Source organism: Oreochromis aureus, linkage group 14 (genome assembly GCF_013358895.1).
Source record: "Oreochromis aureus strain Israel breed Guangdong linkage group 14, ZZ_aureus, whole genome shotgun sequence".
Lineage (NCBI taxonomy): Eukaryota > Metazoa > Chordata > Actinopteri > Cichliformes > Cichlidae > Oreochromis > Oreochromis aureus.
The window spans coordinates 22,493,777-22,516,370 of NC_052955.1; the positions used below are offsets into that span (position 1 = coordinate 22,493,777).

The 22,594-nt window shown below is 42.8% G+C and overlaps 2 protein-coding genes across 3 annotated transcripts in view; both read right to left on the minus strand.

The window, feature by feature from the left end:
• Nucleotides 1–139: 139 nt before the first annotated feature.
• Nucleotides 140–10,418, minus strand: LOC116322881 (NACHT and WD repeat domain-containing protein 2-like). The gene is made up of 10 exons (XM_031743087.2): nt 10,232–10,418; nt 10,007–10,095; nt 9,043–9,150; nt 8,239–8,433; nt 7,854–7,998; nt 7,540–7,688; nt 6,743–7,087; nt 6,473–6,574; nt 5,554–6,349; nt 140–4,265 (listed from the first exon to the last, which is right to left on the minus strand). Exons 1-10 carry the CDS (start codon nt 10,347–10,349, stop codon nt 1,159–1,161), a joined length of 5,154 nt encoding a protein of 1,717 aa, XP_031598947.2. The 5' UTR covers nt 10,350–10,418; the 3' UTR covers nt 140–1,158.
• Nucleotides 10,419–11,983: 1,565 nt separating this feature from the next.
• LOC116322979 (F-BAR and double SH3 domains protein 2) overlaps nt 11,984–22,594 on the minus strand; it is a 71,305-nt gene continuing 60,694 nt past the window's right edge. For both annotated transcript variants that reach the window (XM_031743230.2, XM_039598088.1), the window contains 7 exons: nt 18,416–18,550; nt 18,018–18,101; nt 17,693–17,870; nt 16,257–16,477; nt 15,559–15,751; nt 15,360–15,454; nt 11,984–14,162 (listed from right to left, as the gene is read on the minus strand). In XM_031743230.2, the coding sequence (XP_031599090.1) occupies nt 14,070–14,162; nt 15,360–15,454; nt 15,559–15,751; nt 16,257–16,477; nt 17,693–17,870; nt 18,018–18,101; nt 18,416–18,550 (999 nt within the window). In that variant the 3' untranslated portion in view covers nt 11,984–14,069. The remainder of the gene's footprint in view (nt 14,163–15,359; nt 15,455–15,558; nt 15,752–16,256; nt 16,478–17,692; nt 17,871–18,017; nt 18,102–18,415; nt 18,551–22,594) is intronic.

Consider the following 22,594-nt stretch of genomic DNA (forward strand, 5'->3'; position numbering starts at 1 on the left):
ATAAGTTCTTTTAGCACAGAGCAGCTATTTATAAATTATTTTTAATTTTATTTAAGAGAACAGCAGTTATTGGGAATACAAACCATGATGCAGTCATGCCAAAGTGATGTTGTGTTTACAAAATACACACAAAAAGAGATTTATCAGACAGTTTGGTTTTAGATAAATGCAGCAAACCTCCTGCTTGTGCCAGCATACACCAAACACATGTTTAATATTTATACATCAATATATATATAGTTTACAGTATCATGTACTTAGAAGAATTTATAATATGACGCTCTTCATTGTGTGATCTATCTGGCCCTGTGTGAAAAAAGTTAACCTATTGATTGGTAACAACAGAATTCATGGTTTCATCAGTTACAGTGACTCGTCCAGATCCTGAAGCAGCAAAGCAGCCCCAGACCATTACACTACCACAAACTGTGGTTTGATGTTCTTTTTTTATGTGTTGTGTTAGTTTTACACCAAGTCAAACCTTTTAAAAAGTTCTGCTTTTGTCTCATCAGTCCACAGAACATGTTCCAAAAAGTCTTGAGGATCATCGAGATGTTCTTTGGTAAATGTGAGATGACCCTTTGTCATATCATCTCATCTTACCACCACACAGACAGCGAATCCCTCGATGTTCCTGGGCGTTTCGCTCGACTCGCACGTGTTTTTAAAGGGATCTTTGACCTCAAGAAACCTTTCTGAGCCTTCTGCATCCCACAAAAAGTTTGTGAAAGGTGGGGTTTGTGTCTTGTGACTTCCTGGGTGAGTCATTGGTAGGTCGTCCACTCCTTCAACGGTTCACCGCTGTGGATGATGTATATCTGTGTTAGTCCGAATGCCCTTTCTAGACTGATAGATGTCAGTGACTATGTTTTCTGAAGTTTCTTTTCTTTTCAAGATCTTTTAGCCTTCTTCACTTTGTCAGACAGGTTCTGTTTAAGTGATTTCTTAATTCATCAGGTCTGGTAGTAATCAGGGCTGGTAAATTTACGATTTAACAAGGGGGGAATTACTATTTCTCACAGGGTCATGTATATTTGGATAGCTGTTTTCCCTCAATAAATGAAATTGTCAATTAAAAGCTGCATTTTGTATTGACTCAGATTATCTTTGTCTAATATTAAAATTTGCACAGTCTTTGTCCAGAATCATATAATAATCTTAAGGCCATGTAACATTTGGTGTGTCTTGAGGAAACCAGCTGAATGGCGTCCTGTCAAAGGGACACTGCTTCAGCTGACCGCTAGGATCTTCCCAGCACCTGATTGGCTCATCCTCATCGACTGTGACATCTGAAATGTAGTAAACACCTACAGACCCGTCCCCAAAACCCACAAACACACAGTGCTGCTCACAAATAACCAGAGCTAGTGGATTCTTAGACAGATGCACAGCTCCTAATCTCTCCCCATCTGAAAGTCGCATGACTTGGAGGATGGGCCTCGCATGCAGGTAGCAGTCACAGCCGTCCTCCAGCCCGGAGGGCGTGGTTATGTAAGCAACATAGCGTCCAGTTTTGTCCAGGTAGGCTTTAATGACAGGACCCTCGACTTTGAATGAGCACAGTGTGACTCGAGACAGATTTAAGAGGTTAATGGCGCCGCTGTCAATAGACAGCAGTGCATAGCTGCCATTGGAGGACATTTGGAAGTCCTCAGGCTGACAGTGAAACATGTGTGGCAGCTGAAAGTGCCAGCACACAGTCTCCTCTGCCACCTTCCACGTGTACACCGTCCCCGAGGCCGCCATCACAACCACAAATTCTGGGTGCTGTGAAAGAGTTTGGAAAGCGACAACCTCCTCAGAGCTTTCCACGCAGGAGAAACGCTTGCTAATCGAGCCCGACCACAGACTGGCAGCCAGCAGGTCTCCATGGCAACAGCCGAGCAGGTAGGTGCTCTCAGGTGAAACCTGAGCGTCAGACAGGTATGGGTGGATGCTGCATACGATATTTCCTTGTGCAATCTTGAAAACTCGCGAGAGGCCTCGCTCAGAAATGCTCACTCCAAAGTTGTTATTAGGGGTGATCAGGATGTCTCTAGCTCTGCTGCCACCGATGCGGAGGATATTTTCACCTGTTTCCGTCCGCCACACGTAAATATCCCCAGCCGAGAGTGACACCAGGTGGATGCCGTTTGGGGAAAGCTGCAGCTTTTCCACAGGCCCAGTATGCAGGAAGTTAACATGTGGAAGTCCCGTGTCTAGACTCCACTTCCACACCTTCTCCGACCCATCTCTGGTGTAGAACCACACGCCTGTTTGCTCCACCACCACCTCCTTCACTCCACCGCCCATTTTCTGTGCACTTCCTGCAGCATCAATCATCTCAGAGTCCCACACTGTCAGGCAGCCATCGTGACTGACACAAATTACATCTGAGGCCATTTTGAGGAGTGTGTGTGGCTGTTTGTTTGTTTCTAAGGAGAGGACACACTCCCCACTGCTGACCCTCCACACCAAGACAAAGGTGCAGGTGTCTAACAAAGCCAGGAAAAGGTGCCCATCCTGGGAGAGCACAGCTTGAGTGAAGGCTCTTCCCTGTGGAGCCAAGAACTGGTCCCACAGCTCCCAGTTACAAGTATCCCAGAGTGAAGCCTGATGGGCTTGACACATCAAAAGAGTATTGATTTCACTGGAATAATCTGTACTGAGTATGTTAGTAGAGTAACCCTGAGTGAAACTTTCTTTCACAAGTCTGGGTGGTTGTGTATTGGCTGCCACATCCCATAAAGCTACACTTCCAGTCCTGTCAACACATGCCATTTCCCTCTTGTCTTCATGGAGGATGATCAGCGTAACAGCGCTGTGGTTTGAGTTTGAGCAGGTGCTAAGCAGACTGCTGGATTTCATGTCAAATACGGACACTGTGCCTTCCTCCTGGCCACAGTACATGAAAAACCCATCAGAGGAGAACACTGAACAGGTCACAGGGCTCTGACACTGGAAATGAGTTAGGGTTTCACTGGAGATGTCAAACACGCTCACAAAACTCTCATCTTTCCACCACACGGACAGCGTTTTCTGATGTGCGACGAATCCCTCGATGTTGCTGGGTGTTTCGCTCGACTCGCACGTGTTTTTAAAAGGGTCTTTGACCTCGAGAAACTTTTCTGGGCCTTCCACATCCCACACGAAAAGCTTGCTGCAGTTTGTGGAAAGCAGGAGGAACGGACCGCTGCTCTTCACGCCTGCAAACTTTAACTCTGTCTCCTCGCATCTGAGTGACAGTTTGGCTACATCATATCCACACCCTTTCCAAATCCAAGCAGAGCCGTCATCCGTGATCTCGGCAACAACCCCACACTTTGTACCGGCGATCTCTCTGACACAAACGTCCTTATTTATGTCATCATACTTTAAGTACTGAATGTGGGGAACACATGGAGGACTGGGGCAAAGTGCTATTCCTAATCCACGTCCTCTCCCTTCCTTGATTTCCCTGACATAACCCTCGAGAGCAGGAAAGACCTCCAGATAGGGGAGGAGGTTTGTCTCCATCACTGCAGGCAGCTGCAGAGGTGAGCTCTGCAGGAAGCAAGCAGAAGACTTCAATGTGCTTGCTAGTAGCAGTCTTTCTCTTACAAACTTAACCTGAGATGACTCCTCTTCAGCCTCCAACATAGCTAGCAGATCTCCAAGAAGACCAGCTCGAAGCATAGCCTGGTGAAACCCAAATGACAGCAACAGCATGCGCTCAAACTCCTTCCACCTGCCACTCTGCTGCAGGTGATACGGCAGTTCTACGATTTTTCTCACATTCACCCGACCACCACGTTTGATTGAAGTGAAGACAAATGGCTGGCTGGGTTGCCGAGTGTCTGTGTGTGTTTTTAAGGCTGCATCCTTGTTTACGCCTGACGTCTGTCCACTAAAATAGTCAACCATCTGAGAATGAAGCCTTCTCCTTACATCAGGAGCGTCTAAATACCTTTTCGCCACGACCAACTTGAAATGCCTGCTCACCCAGAACAAAACCAGGGAACCTGCAACTTTCCGTTGGATAAGAAAGCTCTTTAAATCCAAAAGAAGTCTCTCCACATCGACTTGTGGGACTGTCATCTTAAAAGGAGAGCCTATGTGCGGCCAGTCTTCCTTAATGGACAGCAGATCAGCGAGCTCAGCCTCTGTGAGCCCAGACCTGGAGAGGGTGAGGTAAGAGATGGCGCGAGCCACGACGGAAGAGAAATGTTTCTGCTCGAGATGATCCAGGAGCGCAGAAATGGATGAATGAACGCCATCGGGGAGAGATGACTCAGTCACATCGGAATCTGAAGACAAGGAGAGAAGAGGAGAATTATTTAAAAGGCCAAGTTGTGCTGTCCTGCAACGATTTTTTGGGGGTATTTTGTTTTTCGTAAATCAAAAAATGTAACTTGTGAAGACAAAAGCGCTCTGATCTAGTTTCATTATTATTCAAAAACAAATCTATGAAAAACACACACAGCCATGTGGAAAAGAGCACTTTCATGGGACTCTATGCAGTTTTGTGACAAACTAAGTACACCCCACGATTCAGCAGCTTGAAAAACCACTTTTAACAGCAACAGCTTGAAGTGTGACTATCAGTGTCTCATGTCGTGTGTGCATGTGGGAATCAAGCATGGCAGTGACAACCTAGTCGACCGCATCCTGTCCACATATCCTTTGATGCACTGTGAGATGCATCATGTAGTTTGATGACTTGCAGGAGTTGTGAATGAATTTCTGCCTGCTTTTTCTTGAGTGGTGCTTCCGTTCATTGAGGTTTGTGGCCATTCATTTATGCACAGCTCTCTTAAGATCCCGCTACAGCATTTCAGTCAGGTTGAGGACTTTGAATGGGCTGTTTGCAAGAAATCTATTATTTTCTCTTCCAGTCATTCTGTTGTAGATTTGGTGCTACATGATGATTATTGTCCTGCTACATAAGTATTTAATACAGAGAGGAATTCATGGTCAACTCAATCAACTGCAACGTGCCCAGGTCCTGTTTCTCCAAAACAAGCCCAAATTATTACCACACCTCCACCACCGTGCTTGTTCCAGAAGTCTTGTGGTTTGTTCAGATGTAACTTTGCAAAGTCTTGCTGTCTTTGTAGAGAGAACAGGCTTTCTCCTGGTAACCTTTCCAAGCAAACCATATTTGTCCAGTCTGTTCCTAACTGTACTGTCATAAACTTTAACTTTTAACATGCTAACTGAGACCTGAGAGTCTGAGATGTATCTTGTGTATCTTGTTTTTTTGGTTTGTTTGTTTTTGCAGTTTCTCTGAGCACTCAGTCTGACTTTGGGTGTATTTGTTAGGACGTTCACTTGTGTTGAGATTGTAGTATTGTGTTAAGACTCCAGACCAGCAAACCTTTATAGAGGTGTTCACACTTGCTGATGATCAATTAATCAGTGTATTTGGTTAGCAGCGCCTGGCTATTCCTGTGAAGCAATACGGGTGTACTTAGTTATAACGCTCTTTTTCACATGACTGTAAGTGAACCACATCACATGTGGGTTTAATCTTTGTGTGGCATTTGTAGCTCTGAAAACAAGACTTATTCCTTTGAGAAACTGTATTAGTAATACCAGAGTGCCAGAGCGAGGTGTGTGCATGAAGGAGGCGAGCGTAGAGCGGCAGACAACAGTGAGCGAGAGCCTGGTTGACCAGCGCTTGTTGTCCAGACGTCACCCTCCTTCCTGAACCTTTCAGCAGAGACGCCAGCATCTGTACGCTCTGTTTCCTGTCCACCAGTCCCAACTGTATACACAACCTTCCTGTACACATGTCCTCTGTTACACTATGACATGCATAGTGTAGTTTTATGGCTTGCAGGAAGTGTGCTCGATTGGAGGAAGCCGTGACGATGAGTTTGACAGCGGGAGGAACGGGCCTGGGAAGGCTCTCAATGATTTGAAGACCAGTGTTGTTTTTGAGCTGATCTAATCCATCAAGAATAAGGACAAGAGGCTTTTCAGTCGAAGGCAGGTGGCTGATGAGGCATGAGAGGTGTTCTTTAAGTTCAGACAGACAAGCGTCGGGTTTTATGTTGCCAAAATCCAGCTGTCTTTGACCTGGATGTTGAGCGGTACTCCAGCTTTGCTCGCAGTCAGAAACATGCTCTTTGGTGCCGCGCTCATGCTGGGAATCCAAAACAGATGATGGGCTACAGCTTGATGTGACCTCTCTGGGGTCCGTGGTACTGCCAGGATCATCCAGGTCACTGCAGAGGCTAGCATCTTGCTTACAGGAGGAGTCACTGTGATATCTGCAGGCTATCTGATAACACAAGCTCGACAGCAGATGCTTTGGTGAAGCATTAATTGATAGGTTGCAGAAAAAACTGATCACCACAGGATCGCTGTCTGCAAGCCAGCGCTTCATCTGTGGACAGAGAGAGATAGCTTTAAATGTCAGTGAAACATATGCACACAAAAGGCACAAATTCTTATTACAAATTATATATACACTATATACCTGCTTCAAATTTCCCTTTGGTCCACCTACCTGCTGAGTGCAGTGTGCTAGCAGGACCGTCTTTCCTGTACATGGGCCTCCGGTCACTACCAGAGGGAAGTGATGGTACCTCTGCTTCACATAGGCTCTGACCTGCAACCAATAAGAGCAGAGCTATGCTGCAGGTGCATAAATCATGAAAAAATGAATTATAAAAAACATGTCATGTTTTAATATTTCTAACTGCACACAGAACAAAAGCGCCTGCATTTTCACTGTAAATAGTATATTTGAGTCTGTAAAGGCTAAAACCATCCGGACCTTTTCCTCCTCGGGCTGAATGATGTCATAAAACCGACTGAGGATGTGACACAGCTGCTCCTGTTCGGCCTGCTCTCGGGATAAAGCGTCACCGAGGGGAGAAGGTTCTGCACTTTGAGAAACGTTCAGACTGTCAGTCATCTGCACAAGGTCACAGTACACCTGCTGGCACAGAGAATCGGCATAGCCCCGCCTCCTAGCTGATGTGTAACCATGGCGGCGGTCGCACTCTGTGGTGATGGTGTAGACTAGAAGTTGGCGGGAAGTGACGAGACGAGGGAGGAAGCTCTCACACAGCTCTGACAGTAATTTTTCGTTAGAGGGTGATGAACTCAGAGTGGCATCCTGGAAATAAAGAAGTGGGAACTTTTCACAATGGACTTAAATAAAAAGGGTACCAAATATATATTTTTTTCTACATATCACTTTAGTAAAATAAAGTTTCAAGAGTGGTCAGAAAGATTAAATTTTATCATTTTCCTGACGTCTCCCATAATTAAACATGGTGTGGCTGATAATGCATTGCTTTAAATGGAGAAAGTCTTGAAGGATGGCTGTTATGAGGAAAGGGAGCACAGAAACTTTACCAGTGGGACACATCGTTGTGTGCCTCAACTTCACAGGGTCTAAAAGTCTGTGCTGACTGCTATAAGGTAGTTGTTGTTGGAGTGTATGTTCGGCTGGCAACTGGAAAGCCGCAACCGCGTGATTGTGTACAGCAACCGCGTCAATAAAGAGGGTGAAAAGCATGGAAACGTGGTCGGGCCTGTTGTGCATCTACTACACATGGCTTTTACCTCCAACTTCGACTGTAGTTGTATTTTCACAGGTCCCTTTTGTCTCTCTGCTTTTGCATTGATGATCTTGTGGACATAGACCAAGCAGCATCTGGCGATGTCTCTCTCAGGACAGCTTTCCAGAGCATAACGCAGATCTGCATCGAGGGCTGCAGACAAGTGGTAAAGCAAATGTTTACTTACACAACAAAAATTCCTTCCAACTACAGGAGATATTCCAAGGCACAGATGCAGGCTGTCCATGATACTAACAACACTGGATTATGACAAATGACTTGACGCACACACACACAGCTATGCGGGGTATATTTCACCTGATCTGTAGAAGCTTTTGGCTCTCTCTGGGGTCATGCTGCCACTTTGGACACACAGACTCACAGCTGCCTGAAACAGCTTCCTCAGTTCTTCATCTTTAGTCTTGGTTTTGCTCTCCTCCTTCACCTTATTTCTTTCCTGCTGCTGAGGGAAAATATCCAGTTTATTAAAGCATATTAAATATAAAACGTCCTCACATACACTATAAACACAATTTACTTCACATATGGAAAGAATGTGTGATTAAATGTGATGTTTCTAAAACCTCAATAAGATTTTACATGATGCATAACACAAGTTGAAATCGCATTACTTTATATTATGTAACATTCTAGTTCATAATTAAAAATAAAGTCATAAAATTATACCATCGACTGTAATTACCAGAGAATAGCTGCGTCTGTGCGGAGCTCTCAGGCAGTAGGTCGTAGGGATGGTGTTCTCGTCCCTCTGATAGACTTTCTCCAGCTCCTGTGTACTGACACCGGCCTCCTGACACTGCTGCAGCAGCAACTGCAGCTCTGGCACCTCCACCTGAGCGGGCAGACGGGCTGTGCCATACTGATGTCCTACCAGAGCCTGCAGCACCACCGTGTGGTCAAAGGAGGAACAACAGCACGGGGAAGCATTGTTTAGTATTAAGGATTTATTAAGCTGGTAAAGGACCTTGTTTTGCTGTGTTAAGCACATCTGTTAGAAAAGTAAGCTGTGCGTGTATGTGTGTCTTTATTACTATTTTTTTTGTTTGATTACTATACAGAACATCTGCTTAAGAGACAATTGTGTGATTCTATAAGTGTGATTTTGTGTCTTTTACTTATATTGGAAAGTGTTTCTAGTATTTTGTCCATTTGTTGACACGGCTCAGTGACAGAACTGTTCTGCAGCCATGATGACAAGTTTAATTTAAAAAGCAGAACAAACATTGCAAAGTCATCTGCACTGTGCTAAGTCCAGCATACTCCAGAAAAGAGTGATTTTTAAAGTTCATAATACTAAAAACTGATAAAATTCAACAATAAAACTTTGACTACAACTCATGTATCAACATGGCAAGGTGCTGATGTCCTTTAGAGCATGTCATCAGTCATTGTGCTGTGAAGTAAGGGTCAGTGGACTTCTCTCTGAGATCCTGAAAGTCTTACTGTTTGGTTTACACTTGAGATTCTACCCAAGGACTTTATTTACCAGTAAAAAAGGTCCAGCTGAGCTTCCTCTGCATTCATGTATCATCTGATGCCTGGTGTCTTCATCTGGCCAGCGACTGGGATCACTGGATTCAAACGGGTCTATCACCTGCCAACAGACACACACTCAAGAGTTAAAAAATGTGGAGTGGAAATAAAAAATTAAGAAGGCTGAGCCCAGATCCAGTGAGAGCAAGCGTCTAAGGTGGGGTGAGGCATCACGTTCTTTATTCTGTCTGCTGATTGTACACACCACAATGTGCTGACTGAACTGTCCCAATGTTTATTTAATACACATGAACGAAAACCAACACAGACAGTCGCCTCACAGCTGCTCATTCTCTTTGTTGTCAGATATAATTAAGCCAAGTTATTGACTGCATCTTTACAGGAGTGGCCTCGGGGAAAACGGTGGAAGACTAAAAGTACAAATACCTGCAAGCAGCTAAAATGCTACTACTGTCATCCCCCGTCGCTGGCAGTTCAAACAACATTACGCATGGGTGTCTTTGTGATGGACAACACGGAATATTAATGAGACTTTACTTTTATAGCTTCAAGATTCGAGATTTTGTGTTTTCTGTCTTGTTTCTCTAATAAAGTGATGCACATTTCAAGGATCTTTCTATAAAGAGCAAAAAAAAAAAAAAAACCCTTTAATTACAAACAACCTTAAAGCAAAGCAGTTTACAATGTGTCCTCCAGTGGACCATATCTAGTTCTCTTCCCAGCACTAAAAGTCATTAGTGTGAGCATTTATGCCATTAAAGTAATCTCGTTTTAATGTATAAAGCAACAGTGCCCACATCCTTCCTTAGTCTGTTTATGGCTTTAAAAGAACAGAAAGAATTCCCAAGAAAAACACAACTCACACACGCGCACACACACGCACAGCACATCTACTGTTTCACTGACATGTTTTCGATGCAGTAGGAAGGTTTTAAAAAAGTAAAGTGTGTGCTCACCCTGACATCCAGTCCCAGCGAGTGTCTGCAGTGCTCTCTGAATCTGGGGAACACAGTCTCCCTCAGAGCTCTACGCTCCACCACGCTGTCTGTACACAACACAAACAGGATGCACCTTAACAAGAACTCAAATGACACGAGCAAACATGATACAATCTAACATGCATATTTTTTTAAAAACACACATAATTACGGCTGCCTTTCATATTAGGAATCACTGCCTACCTTCTGGGTTGGAGCACAGGTAGATTTTCACACAGGATGTGCTGAAGCCAGAATCCAAAGGGGATTTTCCTCCGGTGTGCATGCCTGATAAACAGCTGCTGTTCAAATAAGAAAACATAAGGAGGGAAAACTCCTGGCAGGAACTTATCGCGCGTCCCAAACGGAGAGCAGCTCCGTGTCGTCTCTGCTGCTGTGTCTCATGTTCCTGCAGCTCCGCTCAGGAAGTTTGGCCTCGGGTGCTGTGGAGCGTGTTATCATGATCACACCCACTTTTAGTCAAACATCCACACAAACACGCTCAGTCTGAAAAAATCGATGCGTGCAACTTTTCAACTTTTCCATATTTTTTATTAATTAACATTTGTACACAATAAATACAAACTTTGTTTTTTTGTTGTTCTTTTTTGTACATCCAATAATAATATGCAGAAAGACTTTTTGCACCTGTTCTCAATATTGTCACCATGGCAACAGTCTATTAAAGAGAGAGGCCAGTTGTTCCACCACATCGTTAATAATAACGGCAGCTGTGCCGCTCCGAATCCACATAAGGAAAAATAAAGTGTCATTTAAAACATAAAAACCATACCAAATAATTAAACACTGTCGCGGACCAAAGGGACTGTTAAAGATGGGAAACGAATCCGTCTTCAAAGTGGCAACTGGCAATGAAATGTCATCAATTTTATGTATGACAGACTGACTGAGTAAGTATAACGGGAATGTCTGTGGAAGCTGAAAAACCATAAACTTCAAAACAAGTTCGAAAACCAGTAAAAATCAGATCTCAGAGAGATCAAGGAGAGGCTGCTGTTCCAAGTCGCCTTGACCACACTGTCACAAGTCAATGCTAGTCCGTACAACAGCAGAAGAGCAGAGGGTCGTATCTAAAAATGCAACTAATTCCAGCATGCTTAAGTTTGCCAGGATGAATGCTACACAAAATGTTGTGGTTTCACTTCTCACTTCTCCTTTTGGAAATCACCTCCACTGTGCAAAGGGAAAACAATCGATTTGCTTCCAGATTAAGACTTTTCTTACAGGAGACCTGAAGATGTGCTCCAGTGCAACACTACATAGTAATGCTAGAGCTTTAAATTTAATATTAATCTCCATTATCCACAATTCTTTTATTTTTTTTGCAGTAGGGATGTTATCTGAGACAAAGAAAGATGATTACTGACTGAATGTTTGGTTTTGTCTCCTGCTTTGGACTATACTTTATTTTGCAACTTATTCTGTGCAAACGCTCTCCAAACTTGTTCATTTGCAGTGAGGAACTGGGACACATCTTCAGAGTCAAACACAGATGAGATTAAAATTCCTCCTCTCTCTCTTATAAACAATCACACTCATAAACACCCAGGCCTATCTCGAGACCAAAAAAAGAAAATGATTCATTCAAACGCATCGCTTTCTGTCATTTTTGTTTGTTTTGTTCTTATAAATAAAGGAAAACAGCGAATTTCACTGTCCACAGTCGTCTCTCCACCTCTTTTTTTGTTTGTTTTGTTTTTTAAGCATCAGTCACACTGAAACAAAAAAAGTCCATAGGATCAGCTTAAAAAGAACAACTCTGAATCATTGTAACTACAAGGATTCATCAGTCTTTTCCACCCGTGCCGATGCTTTGTGAGGGTACTGCTACTTTCCAAGTAAGGTAGAAATTAATAAAAGTGCTACGCTGCCCTTCAGGCAAGGAGTTTCAAAGGCTTTAGGGCCATGTAAAGGGAAATGGGGGCATTTATTTACTTTGAGTTAAAAAAAAAAAAAAAAAAAAAACCCACACACACACACACAAAAGATTTGTACTTAGCTCCATTTGAATGTCATTTGCTAGTTCTGTCCATTTAGTTTGTTTTTTTTCCTCTACACACCTCTTTTGTTTTCTGTTTCTAGCATTAGGACACAAGATGTGGTGGCTTTGCTCGGCGAGACGAGAGAAAAATTATATCTGCAAATGTAATGAGCGTCAAGTAAACGTGCGTCTTAGTTGAACTGAACAGTGAACAAATTGGCATGAGAGGGATGAAAGCTATACAGTTCATTCTGTGCTAATAAGAAGTCTCGGCCACAAATAATTTCCTGTGTCTACATCATCTGAAATAAAACTTTTCTTTGTTGCCACATAGTGAATACCAACAATTTGAGTGCCTTTAAAAGCACCAGCAGCGCATCTCTGAACCAATCAGTGATACAGACAATCGGCGCACAGAATGAGAGAAGATATAGCAACGCGTATGTCGTATAATGTATGTATGTATATGACAGTCACTGATTCACGCTGACTGCCAATGGACAGAATCGTCTTTAGAGGAAAGAGGGAGAGACGTAAAGGAGGGACGGGAAGAGAGGTGATGCTAAGAGCAGAGGGAAGGATCCAGCCTCCTTTATCTCTCGTTTTCTTTCATCCTCTCCCTCCTTTGAGCTCTCCTTCCTGCTGTATTTACAATGCCCTTTCAGTATAAGATGAAGATAAAACTTCCACTACATATCAGACATGGTATTCCATTCAGCTGAGTTAGTCTATATGAAATGCTGAGCATAACATTCCTATGACGACAGTAATGTACTGTACTATTACACATTAAATACGTATGATGATAATGACTATATATGGCAAGGGAAGGCCTAAGGAGAGGGACGCTGCGTCCACGCACACCGCTCAGTTTCTCTGGTCGTTCACTTCGTTCTCCACTGCTCTCCAAAAACGTGACAGACTTGGCAAGTTTTTACTTACATTTCAGCCAGCTTTCTTTGGATGGGCCCACAACACTCACAAAAGGTAAGGAAAAGGTATCAGATAAGAACCGGACTTTTTTAAAAACAAAAACTAAATGCCCCCGGGAATACAGTAGCAAAAAGCAGATTGTTTATTTCCATCTGCACTGATTTAGATTGGGCTCTCTTCTTTGGACCAAACCAACATCTGTACAGGACGCTGCAAGCAACACTCATCATTGATTAAATCGCACACAGCATGAAAAGCATGAGCTGGGTTGCAAAGTGGCTTGCAGATGTGTGATAACTGTAAACAGGCTAAAGCAAAGTAAATATTGCATCCTGTATGATATCTGCCAACTAGATCCATACTAAGTTATCAGCTGTTCATGTGGACTGCCATTTAAGTCAGCTTCTGCCTTTAGGGGTCGCCACAATCAATCATCTGCCTCCATCCCACCCTAGTTTTATAGTTATAGTGTATTGAGTTATATGTTTGGTTTGTCTGATAACCTTTTACTACAGTTTGTCAGTTCTTGGGGCTTCAAAACGTTTCTCATGATTCATGGTTATTTCTTGGGAAGAGAAAAAATCTAAATATTGACTCTGATCTGCCCCTGCAGAAAGATAAGTGGTCTTATTGGAAAGCTTGACAACAGAAAACTTGCCAAATCTGTCATCTGTCACAAATAGCTTTTTCCCCATCCTCCTCCTCTCCTGACATTCTTCCTCTGCTTCACCATGGTGTGATCTGCTGCCCAATGAGGTGAGGTTTTAAGGCAAGAATGAAAGGACGTGGTAGGGTGAAGGGATCGGGGGTGTGTGGGCTACTGCTGCACTTCATTAGGAAGCTAATATGGAGATTATTACATTGGATAGTCTGCCTTTGTCCCCTCTCTCTGCTCTCCTCCCCTTCAGCTCAAAGGGAGAAGATACGGAGCAGCCAGGAGTTCAGGAGATTGGGGCGGGGGGAGGGGTCAGCGTGGTTCAGTTCAGTTTACTTCACATCACTTTATTTAACTTCACTTCAGTTCCCAAGCCTGTAGGATACATCTGCCTTTCATCTGTTTTCATTTCTGTTTGTGCGCCTATAACCGGCTGTCAGTTTGTTTGTCTGTCACACCAGCGTGATCTCCACCTCCTCCGTCTTGTCGCTCTTCTCCTGCTGTCGGCGGGGGTGCTGCTTGGGTGGAGGAGGAGCGGCTCGCACCTGCAGCGGAGAAAGAAAACACATTAAATACAAGAGTAAGGAAAAGAAAGAAGCCAAAGTGAGGAAAACTGATGTCAAGGCAATAACGGGGACGACCTACTTTTCTTAATTTGACAAACAGTTAAATGTTCGCTTCCTGCTGCGAGACACAAATGTGTTAGCAACGAACAGGAAAAGTGGGGAATTGTCTGCTTTTAGACTCTAACAAAAAAACTGTGTTGTCAACCTATTGTTGGGATCTGTAGGTCACACAGTTTAACGAACACTTAAGTATCCTTCACATGTCATCAGAGCACAGCGTGCCAAACAGTCTGCGAAAAACTGACGGTTACTTATATGTCATACATTCATCTTCTGATTAGTTTCTTCATCAGTTTCTTTAACTCCCTGTGAAATCCTGTGCCGTGACATACGCTGTAATCTAACTACACGTCACGCTGATGCGGCCCGCAGTGAACATTTATTTCCTGCTTCTCTCCTTTTTCTGACGCCTTTTTTTTAATTGAGAATAAGACAATGAATCGAGTTGAAGAGAAACTAGTGTTTCAGTGGCAAAATTACAAGTAACACAAGCACAACAGCACAAGTGTAAATGCTAGCAATGATGTCAGCCACTTGCAAAGGCTAAGCAGCAGGGTGGGGATGTGGGCTGGAGCAGTGAAACTCCCCTTTCTACCAGTGTAAAGAAGTTCAACTACACTTTTAATCCAGTTTACAGCCATACATGTCATTTTTTGTCCGTGATAAAGAAATGCTGTGGACCCTACCCTCTGAATCATTGTTTTCATATATAGTGAAAAAGCATGGTCTTTTGTTTATCTATTACTGAGGCGTAGTATGAATGACAATGAAGAGGTCTTTGTTGCTGGGAAAAGCCATAAAAAAAAAAAACCAGAAAGACCTTTGACCACTAAAATCTAATCCATTTGCAAATTTGGATGCATTCCCTCTGTGCTTGGGAGATGGGAGGAAATGAAAAGACAGCTCGAAAATATCACACACACACACACACACACACACACACACACACACACACACACACACACACACACACACACACACACACACACACACACACACACACACACACACACACACACACACACACACACACACACACACACACACACACACACACACACACACACAAAAACAAAAAAAAAAACAACACACTTCTTAAGTAACACTGATACTAACAGGTCGTAGTTTGCCCGGGCCTCCTTCAGGAGTGAATCTTGGCGGCTGAGTCTTAGCAAATCCTGGAGACACTGGACTCCTGCCAGAGCTTTGATCTACAGAGTGAGAGAGACGAACTTTCAAATTAAAAGCCCCGATTACCCTCCTCAGAACTTTTGCTTTTCGTTAAACATGGTTGTGGTTGTGTTAGCTGTCTTACTGTGAGCTGACAGCGGTCCTTTGTGTGACGAGGCAGGCAGAGGAAGCTTGTGCTCCCCATTAAGAGCAGTGGAAGGGGAACGTGGCAGAGGAGGTGGGGTGGAAGTCTCGGGGCTGGTGAAGGGGCTGATGGGAGGCTGGTCGTACAGCGGAAGAGGTGGCAGAGAAGATGGCAGTTTCAAAGAAGGAGAGATCTACAGAGAGTGGTGGAAATAAACAAAAGACAAAGTGGGTTACAACACAAAACTTGACCAGGATACTTTTTTTTAACCAACATTCCCTGCATAGCACTTAAAGATGTTGGGTTGCGTGTTATGTCTACAGGCTTATAGGAAGGGAGAGGCCATATCCTTCCTGTTGCTGAGCCTCTAATAGGGCAGCACTCAGTGGCACAGATAAGACCTGTTTTCTGTGATTGCAGTGCAGGTTTTTTATCAGAATGCTGCACAAACACGGCAGTTCTGATGCACTGTTTTTGAACTCTGACTTGCTGATAGATCAACTGAACAAGCAGGAAAGGAGGAAGGGATAGGGGTATAAACGGGCACAGTAGACTACACACAGTCTTTGGTATTTCTCCCCTGAGAAAAGACTGATGAGACCAAATGTCTCATTCAGGTCTAGAGTAAGTCCTGTTACCTAAGATGACTTGTATGTTATCTGTGAGATTAATTCATGTGTGTACAGGTGTTACTGTACCTGTGTGTCACCTGTCCCTCCCGCGCTGGTCTCTCCATTCTCTGTAAGATCTTCTACCAACACGGAGGGGAAAACGCCCACCCGCCCGTTCAGCTCCCCCTCCCAGAAGCCGTCGTCTGTCTGAGTGTCACGGCTCAACAGGCGGATCACAGCTCCCTCGGAAAAGGAGAGTTCCTCATCTGCCTGACCCTCGTAATCATAAAGTGCACGCACATACACCACTGCAGAGAGAAAGGACGATAGAGAGAGAGGGAGAAAAAACAATTATAAGTATACCGTCGGAACAATTATTCTCAGGGAAATGCAGTTTCTTGTCTGCAGGGCCCTTACTGTTATTAAGAAAATGGTATACACCGCTGGAGAGCACAAGATACACAAACAGCAGTGGATTTACTCATGAGCCTGGTCTAAGTATTCAGGTACAGCGGATACAAAGTAATAAAAAGAAAAACGGATGAAGTGTAAGAGCAAGAGCACAGTAGGAGAAGATAAGGTTGTAAATAAGGTGGGTAAAGAAGCAAGCGAAGACTAAAAAATAACATAAAATAAAGATTTTATATAACAAAAGTTACAACCACCCGCTTTCCTTTCCTTGTTTTTGTTGTCAGTGAAATGGTGCTTGACCAATCAAGCTCGATTAATGTAGATTTCTGGCTGTACAAAATAATTAAGTTACGCATCGTTTGCATTGATGACCAGATAGGTACGGCCTGTGCAGTACAAGTAACTCCAGCTCCTTTTTTTAAGGCTATCTTGAATTTCAGCTCAAAGTTTGTGTCTACCAGTTTAATTTACTTTTAAATGAACTTGTGAATACTTTGGCTGGTTGATTACAACCCACAGGGCTGCAGAAATAAAACAGCAAAAGTTAACAGTTAACAGTCAGGTTAATGCTCCGCTTTTGTTCTCTTTGAATATGAGACAGTCTTTTTACAGAAAGGTACTATTTCTAGTTCACTGATATGCAGTACTGTGCATATTAATGAGTGATTTATTAAAAGTGCAAACATACATGGAAATACAACATTTGATGGTCTTTGGAAGATCTTCAGAAAGCCTGAAGAACTATTGCTCAAGACCACTTTAAAAATTATCTCCTTGGATGCAAAATATAAAGAAATGAAGCATTGCTCAAGACCCTTGCGCAGTATTGTAAATGAGCTGAAATGATTAGGGTCAAGGGTGTTTATTTAGAGCATCCCAGCAAGGTTCAGTGGGCAACCCCTACATTTCCCCTTTCCAATAATACCCTGCTTAGTAAACTCAGTGTACTCTACAGAAGCAGAGAAAAATGCCTCAGTTAGTGGCCCACAATAACCTCATTATGGGTAAAAACTCATTTACACGGGTACAACTAGAATTAACCTCTTTCCTTTAACTACTGCCATGAAGTTTAATTAATCCTTCACAGAAACTGTGCTTACAGGGTTACTTACTATTCGTGTCTCCGTTTATGCAGCCCGAGTGCAGCTCTGGCTCTGTTGAATTAGACGAGGTGTGTGACCGAGCATCGAGCGTAGCCAGAGACTGGAGCATGCTCAGCAGACTGTTGGAGGTCGGGAACTGCAGGTATTTCTCTGGGACATAACCCACCTGACCTGCCTTATTGCGTGCCTGAGAAACAAATAAATAAACAACAACAACAAAAGAAACCAAAAAAAGCACGTCAGTACAGACAATAGCACAACAGAGCTGATCAAATTATTCAACTGGCAAAAAAAATGCAATACACATCTACAGCACTTGACTGTGATTGGGTACCTTAACCCAGTCCTCCATGTCTCCGTCCTCAATGACCTCCAACATCTCCTGTTCATCGATAGTTAATTCATCTGGTTGGGAGGCCTGAGGAAGAGACACAGCGGGAGTTAAAGAAAGAAAAACAGAGAAAGTGGGAAGGAGAGTAGGAGAGTATGAAAGGAGGAAAGGTCAGCAGATGGGAAAGGAGAGAAAAAGGGAGTAGCCAGACCTTATAAACCAAACACTTCTCTATCAATGATTAATTAATGAGGTATTTAAATGGCATACATGTGTCAACAATAATACTGTGTGCTGTAGGTGTTTCCCTACTCGTAGGCAGACATTTGATGCTGTGTGCATGCAGGTGTGTGTCACCCTGTAGCTGTAGAAAGTAACCCTGTGTGCATGCTGCTTCACACCTTGTATGAATACAGGACTTTGCAGGTTAGCGGGTAGTTGCGGAGGGTCCCCGAAGGGCTGGAGCTGCTGTCATCAAAAACCTCCATATTCTCCTCACACTCTTCACCCTCTTCACGCTCCAGGTCCACTGTGCCCTTTAACACACAAACAGATCCACAATGAAAACCTCTGATAAGTACAAGGACAAACAAGAAAAGCTCCACTCACCTTTAAAGCTAACGATTAAAACACACGCCTACAGGGAGTGCAGAATTATTAGGCAAGTTGTATTTTTGAGGAATAATTTTATTATTGAACAACAACCATGTTCTCAATGAACCCAAAAAAACTCATTAATATCAAAGCTGAATGTTTTTGGAAGTAGTTTTAGTTTGTTTTAGTTTTAGCTATTTTAGGGGGATATCTGTGTGTGCAGGTGACTATTACTGTGCATAATTATTAGGCGACTTAACAAAAAACAAATATATACCCATTTCAATTATTTATTTTTACCAGTGAAACCAATATAACATCTCCACATTCACAAATATACATTTCTGACATTCAAAAACAAATCAGCGACCAATATAGCCACCTTTCTTTGCAAGGACACTCAAAAGCCTGCCATCCATGGATTCTGTCAGTGTTTTGATCTGTTCACCATCAACATTATGTGCAGCAGCAACCACAGCCTCCCAGACACTGTTCAGAGAGGTGTACTGTTTTCCCTCCTTGTAAATCTCACATTTGATGATGGACCACAGGTTCTCAATGGGGTTCAGATCAGGTGAACAAGGAGGCCATGTCATTAGTTTTTCTTCTTTTATACCCTTTCTTGCCAGCCACGCTGTGGAGTACTTGGACGCGTGTGATGGAGCATTGTCCTGCATGAAAATCATGTTTTTCTTGAAGGATGCAGACTTCTTCCTTTACCACTGCTTGAAGAAGGCGTCTTCCAGAAACTGGCAGTAGGACTGGGAGTTGAGCTTGACTCCATCCTCAACCCGAAAAGGCCCCACAAGCTCATCTTTGATGATACCAGCCCAAACCAGTACTCCACCTCCACCTTGCTGGCGTCTGAGTCGGACTGGAGCTCTCTGCCCTTTACCAATCCAGCCACGGGCCCATCCATCTGGCCCATCAAGACTCACTCTCATTTCATCAGTCCATAAAACCTTAGAAAAATCAGTCTTGAGCTATTTCTTGGCCCAGTCTTGACGTTTCAGCTTGTGTGTCTTGTTCAGTGGTGGTCGTCTTTCAGCCTTTCTTACCTTGGCCATGTCTCTGAGTATTGCACACCTTGTGCTTTTGGGCACTCCAGTGATGTTGCAGCTCTGAAATATGGCCAAACTGGTGGCAAGTGGCATCTTGGCAGCTGCACGCTTGACTTTTCTCAGTTCATGGGCAGTTATTTTGCGCCTTGGTTTTTCCACACGCTTCTTGCGACCCTGTTGACTATTTTGAATGAAACGCTTGATTGTTCGATGATCACGCTTCAGAAGCTTTGCGATTTTAAGACTGCTGCATCCCTCTGCAAGATATCTCACTATTTTTGACTTTTCTGAGCCTGTCAAGTCCTTCTTTTGACCCATTTTGCCAAAGGAAAGGAAGTTGCCTAATAATTATGCACACCTGATATAGGGTGTTGATGTCATTAGACCACACCCCTTCTCATTACAGAGATGCACATCACCTAATATGCTTAATTGGTAGTAGGCTTTCGAGCCTATACAGCTTGGAGTAAGACAACATGCATGAAGAGGATGATGTGGACAAAATACTCATTTGCCTAATAATTCTGCACTCCCTGTATATTCAAGAGCAAAAACACAACAGCTGTTTAAATGCAAAACATTTTACATATTTTACATGATACCAGACGGTAAAATGCTCAATATATTTATATTTTCTTTGGTGTTTAGCTAAATTATTGATTTAAACCAGTTAAAAAAAGTCAAAGTGCTCACAACTCCTGCTGTCCAAGTGACGCCTAGTTAGGTATACTGTTATCTGTTTATTTCTACTGTGTCGAACTAACCTCGCCGCTCCCCAGCTGTGTTATGATCCCAGCTTCTCTTCTCACTTTCTACTATGCGTTGGATAACCAGCTGCGAGACTTGTCTATTTGCCACCTGTAGTATTTTTCCATCTGTACAGATAGTTCCTTACCTTTCTATCGCTCCTTCCTGTCTGAGTTTCTCTATCCTGCTTAGTGTGTGTACTGTAGCTTTTTTGACACAGGTGTTCCAGGACTAACGTTTCAAATGAGCCAGCCACTCCCTCTTTTGTTCCATGTGAATTTCACTGGCTTACAGGGAGGTCATGTGATACAGCTGGTAGAAAGCTCTATCACACACAGAAGGCTGACCTGACCAGTAACAATAGATGGGGAGAGAAAAATACATGTGTGTGTGTGTGAGTGTGTTCTCAGTTCATTGTGTTTAGTCATCAGATTTCTGTTGACACAGTAAACTCTATAATGGTGCACAACAAAACACGTATGTGCTTTGTACTTTAGTTAATCTCCAGAGTTTGACATATGATGCTATGATGAAAAAAGACACTGTTATCAAAACTATCTGGGAATGGGTAAGAAAATAGGGAATTGCCCATGTTGGCTAGCCTATGTTGGAAAACACAGTATATGGCAAACTGTGGCATGTTTTTGCACCTTGACATGGGTGTGTCATTAACACTATTCGTTTTAGGAGGAAGGCTTTCTGTTTTTATCCACTTGGTTACCAAAGGCTTTTAATGTGTTTTATTTTTATTTTTAAAGCTCTTGTATTTAATTTGTATCCAGTGTAATCTGGTCTTTAAAGTCTTGTATTTTGTATCAAGAGCCTAAACACATTTGTACACACGTCATTTATTTTTGCTGTACAAAGAGACTGGATCTAATGCTCTGATATTTACCTGATATTAATCTGTACTGGAAAACTGTCATCCAGTTAATTTCAGGAAATGGCTGCTAAGTATTTTGGATAATGTCACTCCTACATTTTTTTTTCCTGGATCTGAGGATGCATGGCTGCAATCTTGAGGTGTTTTTGGTCATTTTTCCTGTTGACCTGCTGACCTGAGCTGACCTCAGGGAGATGATGATGAATCAAAACATTGCTTTTCTTAAAAAATAATGTATAGACCTCTCTTCCTCCTTTTTTTGTTTCCCTGATTGTGAGCATACTTGGTCTTTTTTCCCTAGAAATATAAACATGGACTTATGTTTGTGCTTCTTTAAAACTCTTATCTGCATAATACAAACGTTACATCTGCTGTGATGCTGTATATTGTTCAGCCATGATTTCTAAAATAAATAGAATAACAATAGGATTTACCATATGAATAAGTATGACTATAATTAGCTTGGTAAACACACAGTAATAGTAAAATTGACAAGACTGGCTTTAATTTTTGCTGTTTTGTCCTGCTAACGCACGAAAAAGTGAGATCAAAAGAACATCGGTGTTGTTAAAATTAATCCTGGATCTGAGGATGCACGTAAATGTGCACACCAACATTCATGGCCATCCATTCAGCAGTTTGGATACAGTTCCCTAAAAACCAAGCCATCCTAAGTGATATGCTGCCATGAAGACAACTTCGTTTTCAGGAAAATGTTTTACAGGATAAGTCAAAGGTTTACTGAGTGTGAGTGTGTTTCACCTAAACATCAGGACACAGTCCTGTGATCCTTTCAATGGTTACTGACATGTCTGAACCACATAAAATAAATACCACTGCGGTCTGTTAGTAACTGATAAGTCTCCATGTTAAATAGTAAACCCCTGATGTAACACATCATTTACCACTACTACCTGGACAAGGGTAATTTCATTGTAAAGAGAAGGTGATTTCAAGCACAGCCATGTAGAACCTACGGTGTGGAGGCTTCATTCAGGGCCACACTTCTTTAGTGGCTGCTTGTTTGTTGGTTCACATTAAGCTTATCCTCTTTGTTGATTTAAGAATACGCTGCTTAGCCCAGAGACCAGTTCCTTTTAATCCCTGAAGTAAAGGCCAGCATGTATTCCAGTAATAACCCTATAAAGTACCACAAAATATACATCTCAGTATATGTACCGATACAGCGGAGACACAGGCCAGTGCAAGATTTTACTGTTCCTGGAGGTAATAACTGCAAAAGTGATATTGTAATGAAGGCAGTGGCTGTCTGAGAGGCCGGAGGTTTTTAAGGC

What these genes read in the sequence shown, in the direction of transcription:
- LOC116322881 (XM_031743087.2), bottom strand. Translation starts at nt 10,349, where the DNA reads ATGTTTTCTTATTTGAACAGCAGCTGTTTATCAGGCATGCACACCGGA. An exon ending in ACAGACGCAGCTATTCTCTG is followed by an intron (nt 7,999 to 8,238) that starts GTAATTACAGTC and finishes ATTTTCCCTCAG; the next exon opens with CAGCAGGAAAGAAATAAGGT. An exon ending in CACCTCGCTCTGGCACTCTG is followed by an intron (nt 4,266 to 5,553) that starts GTATTACTAATA and finishes CCTTGTCTTCAG; the next exon opens with ATTCCGATGTGACTGAGTCA.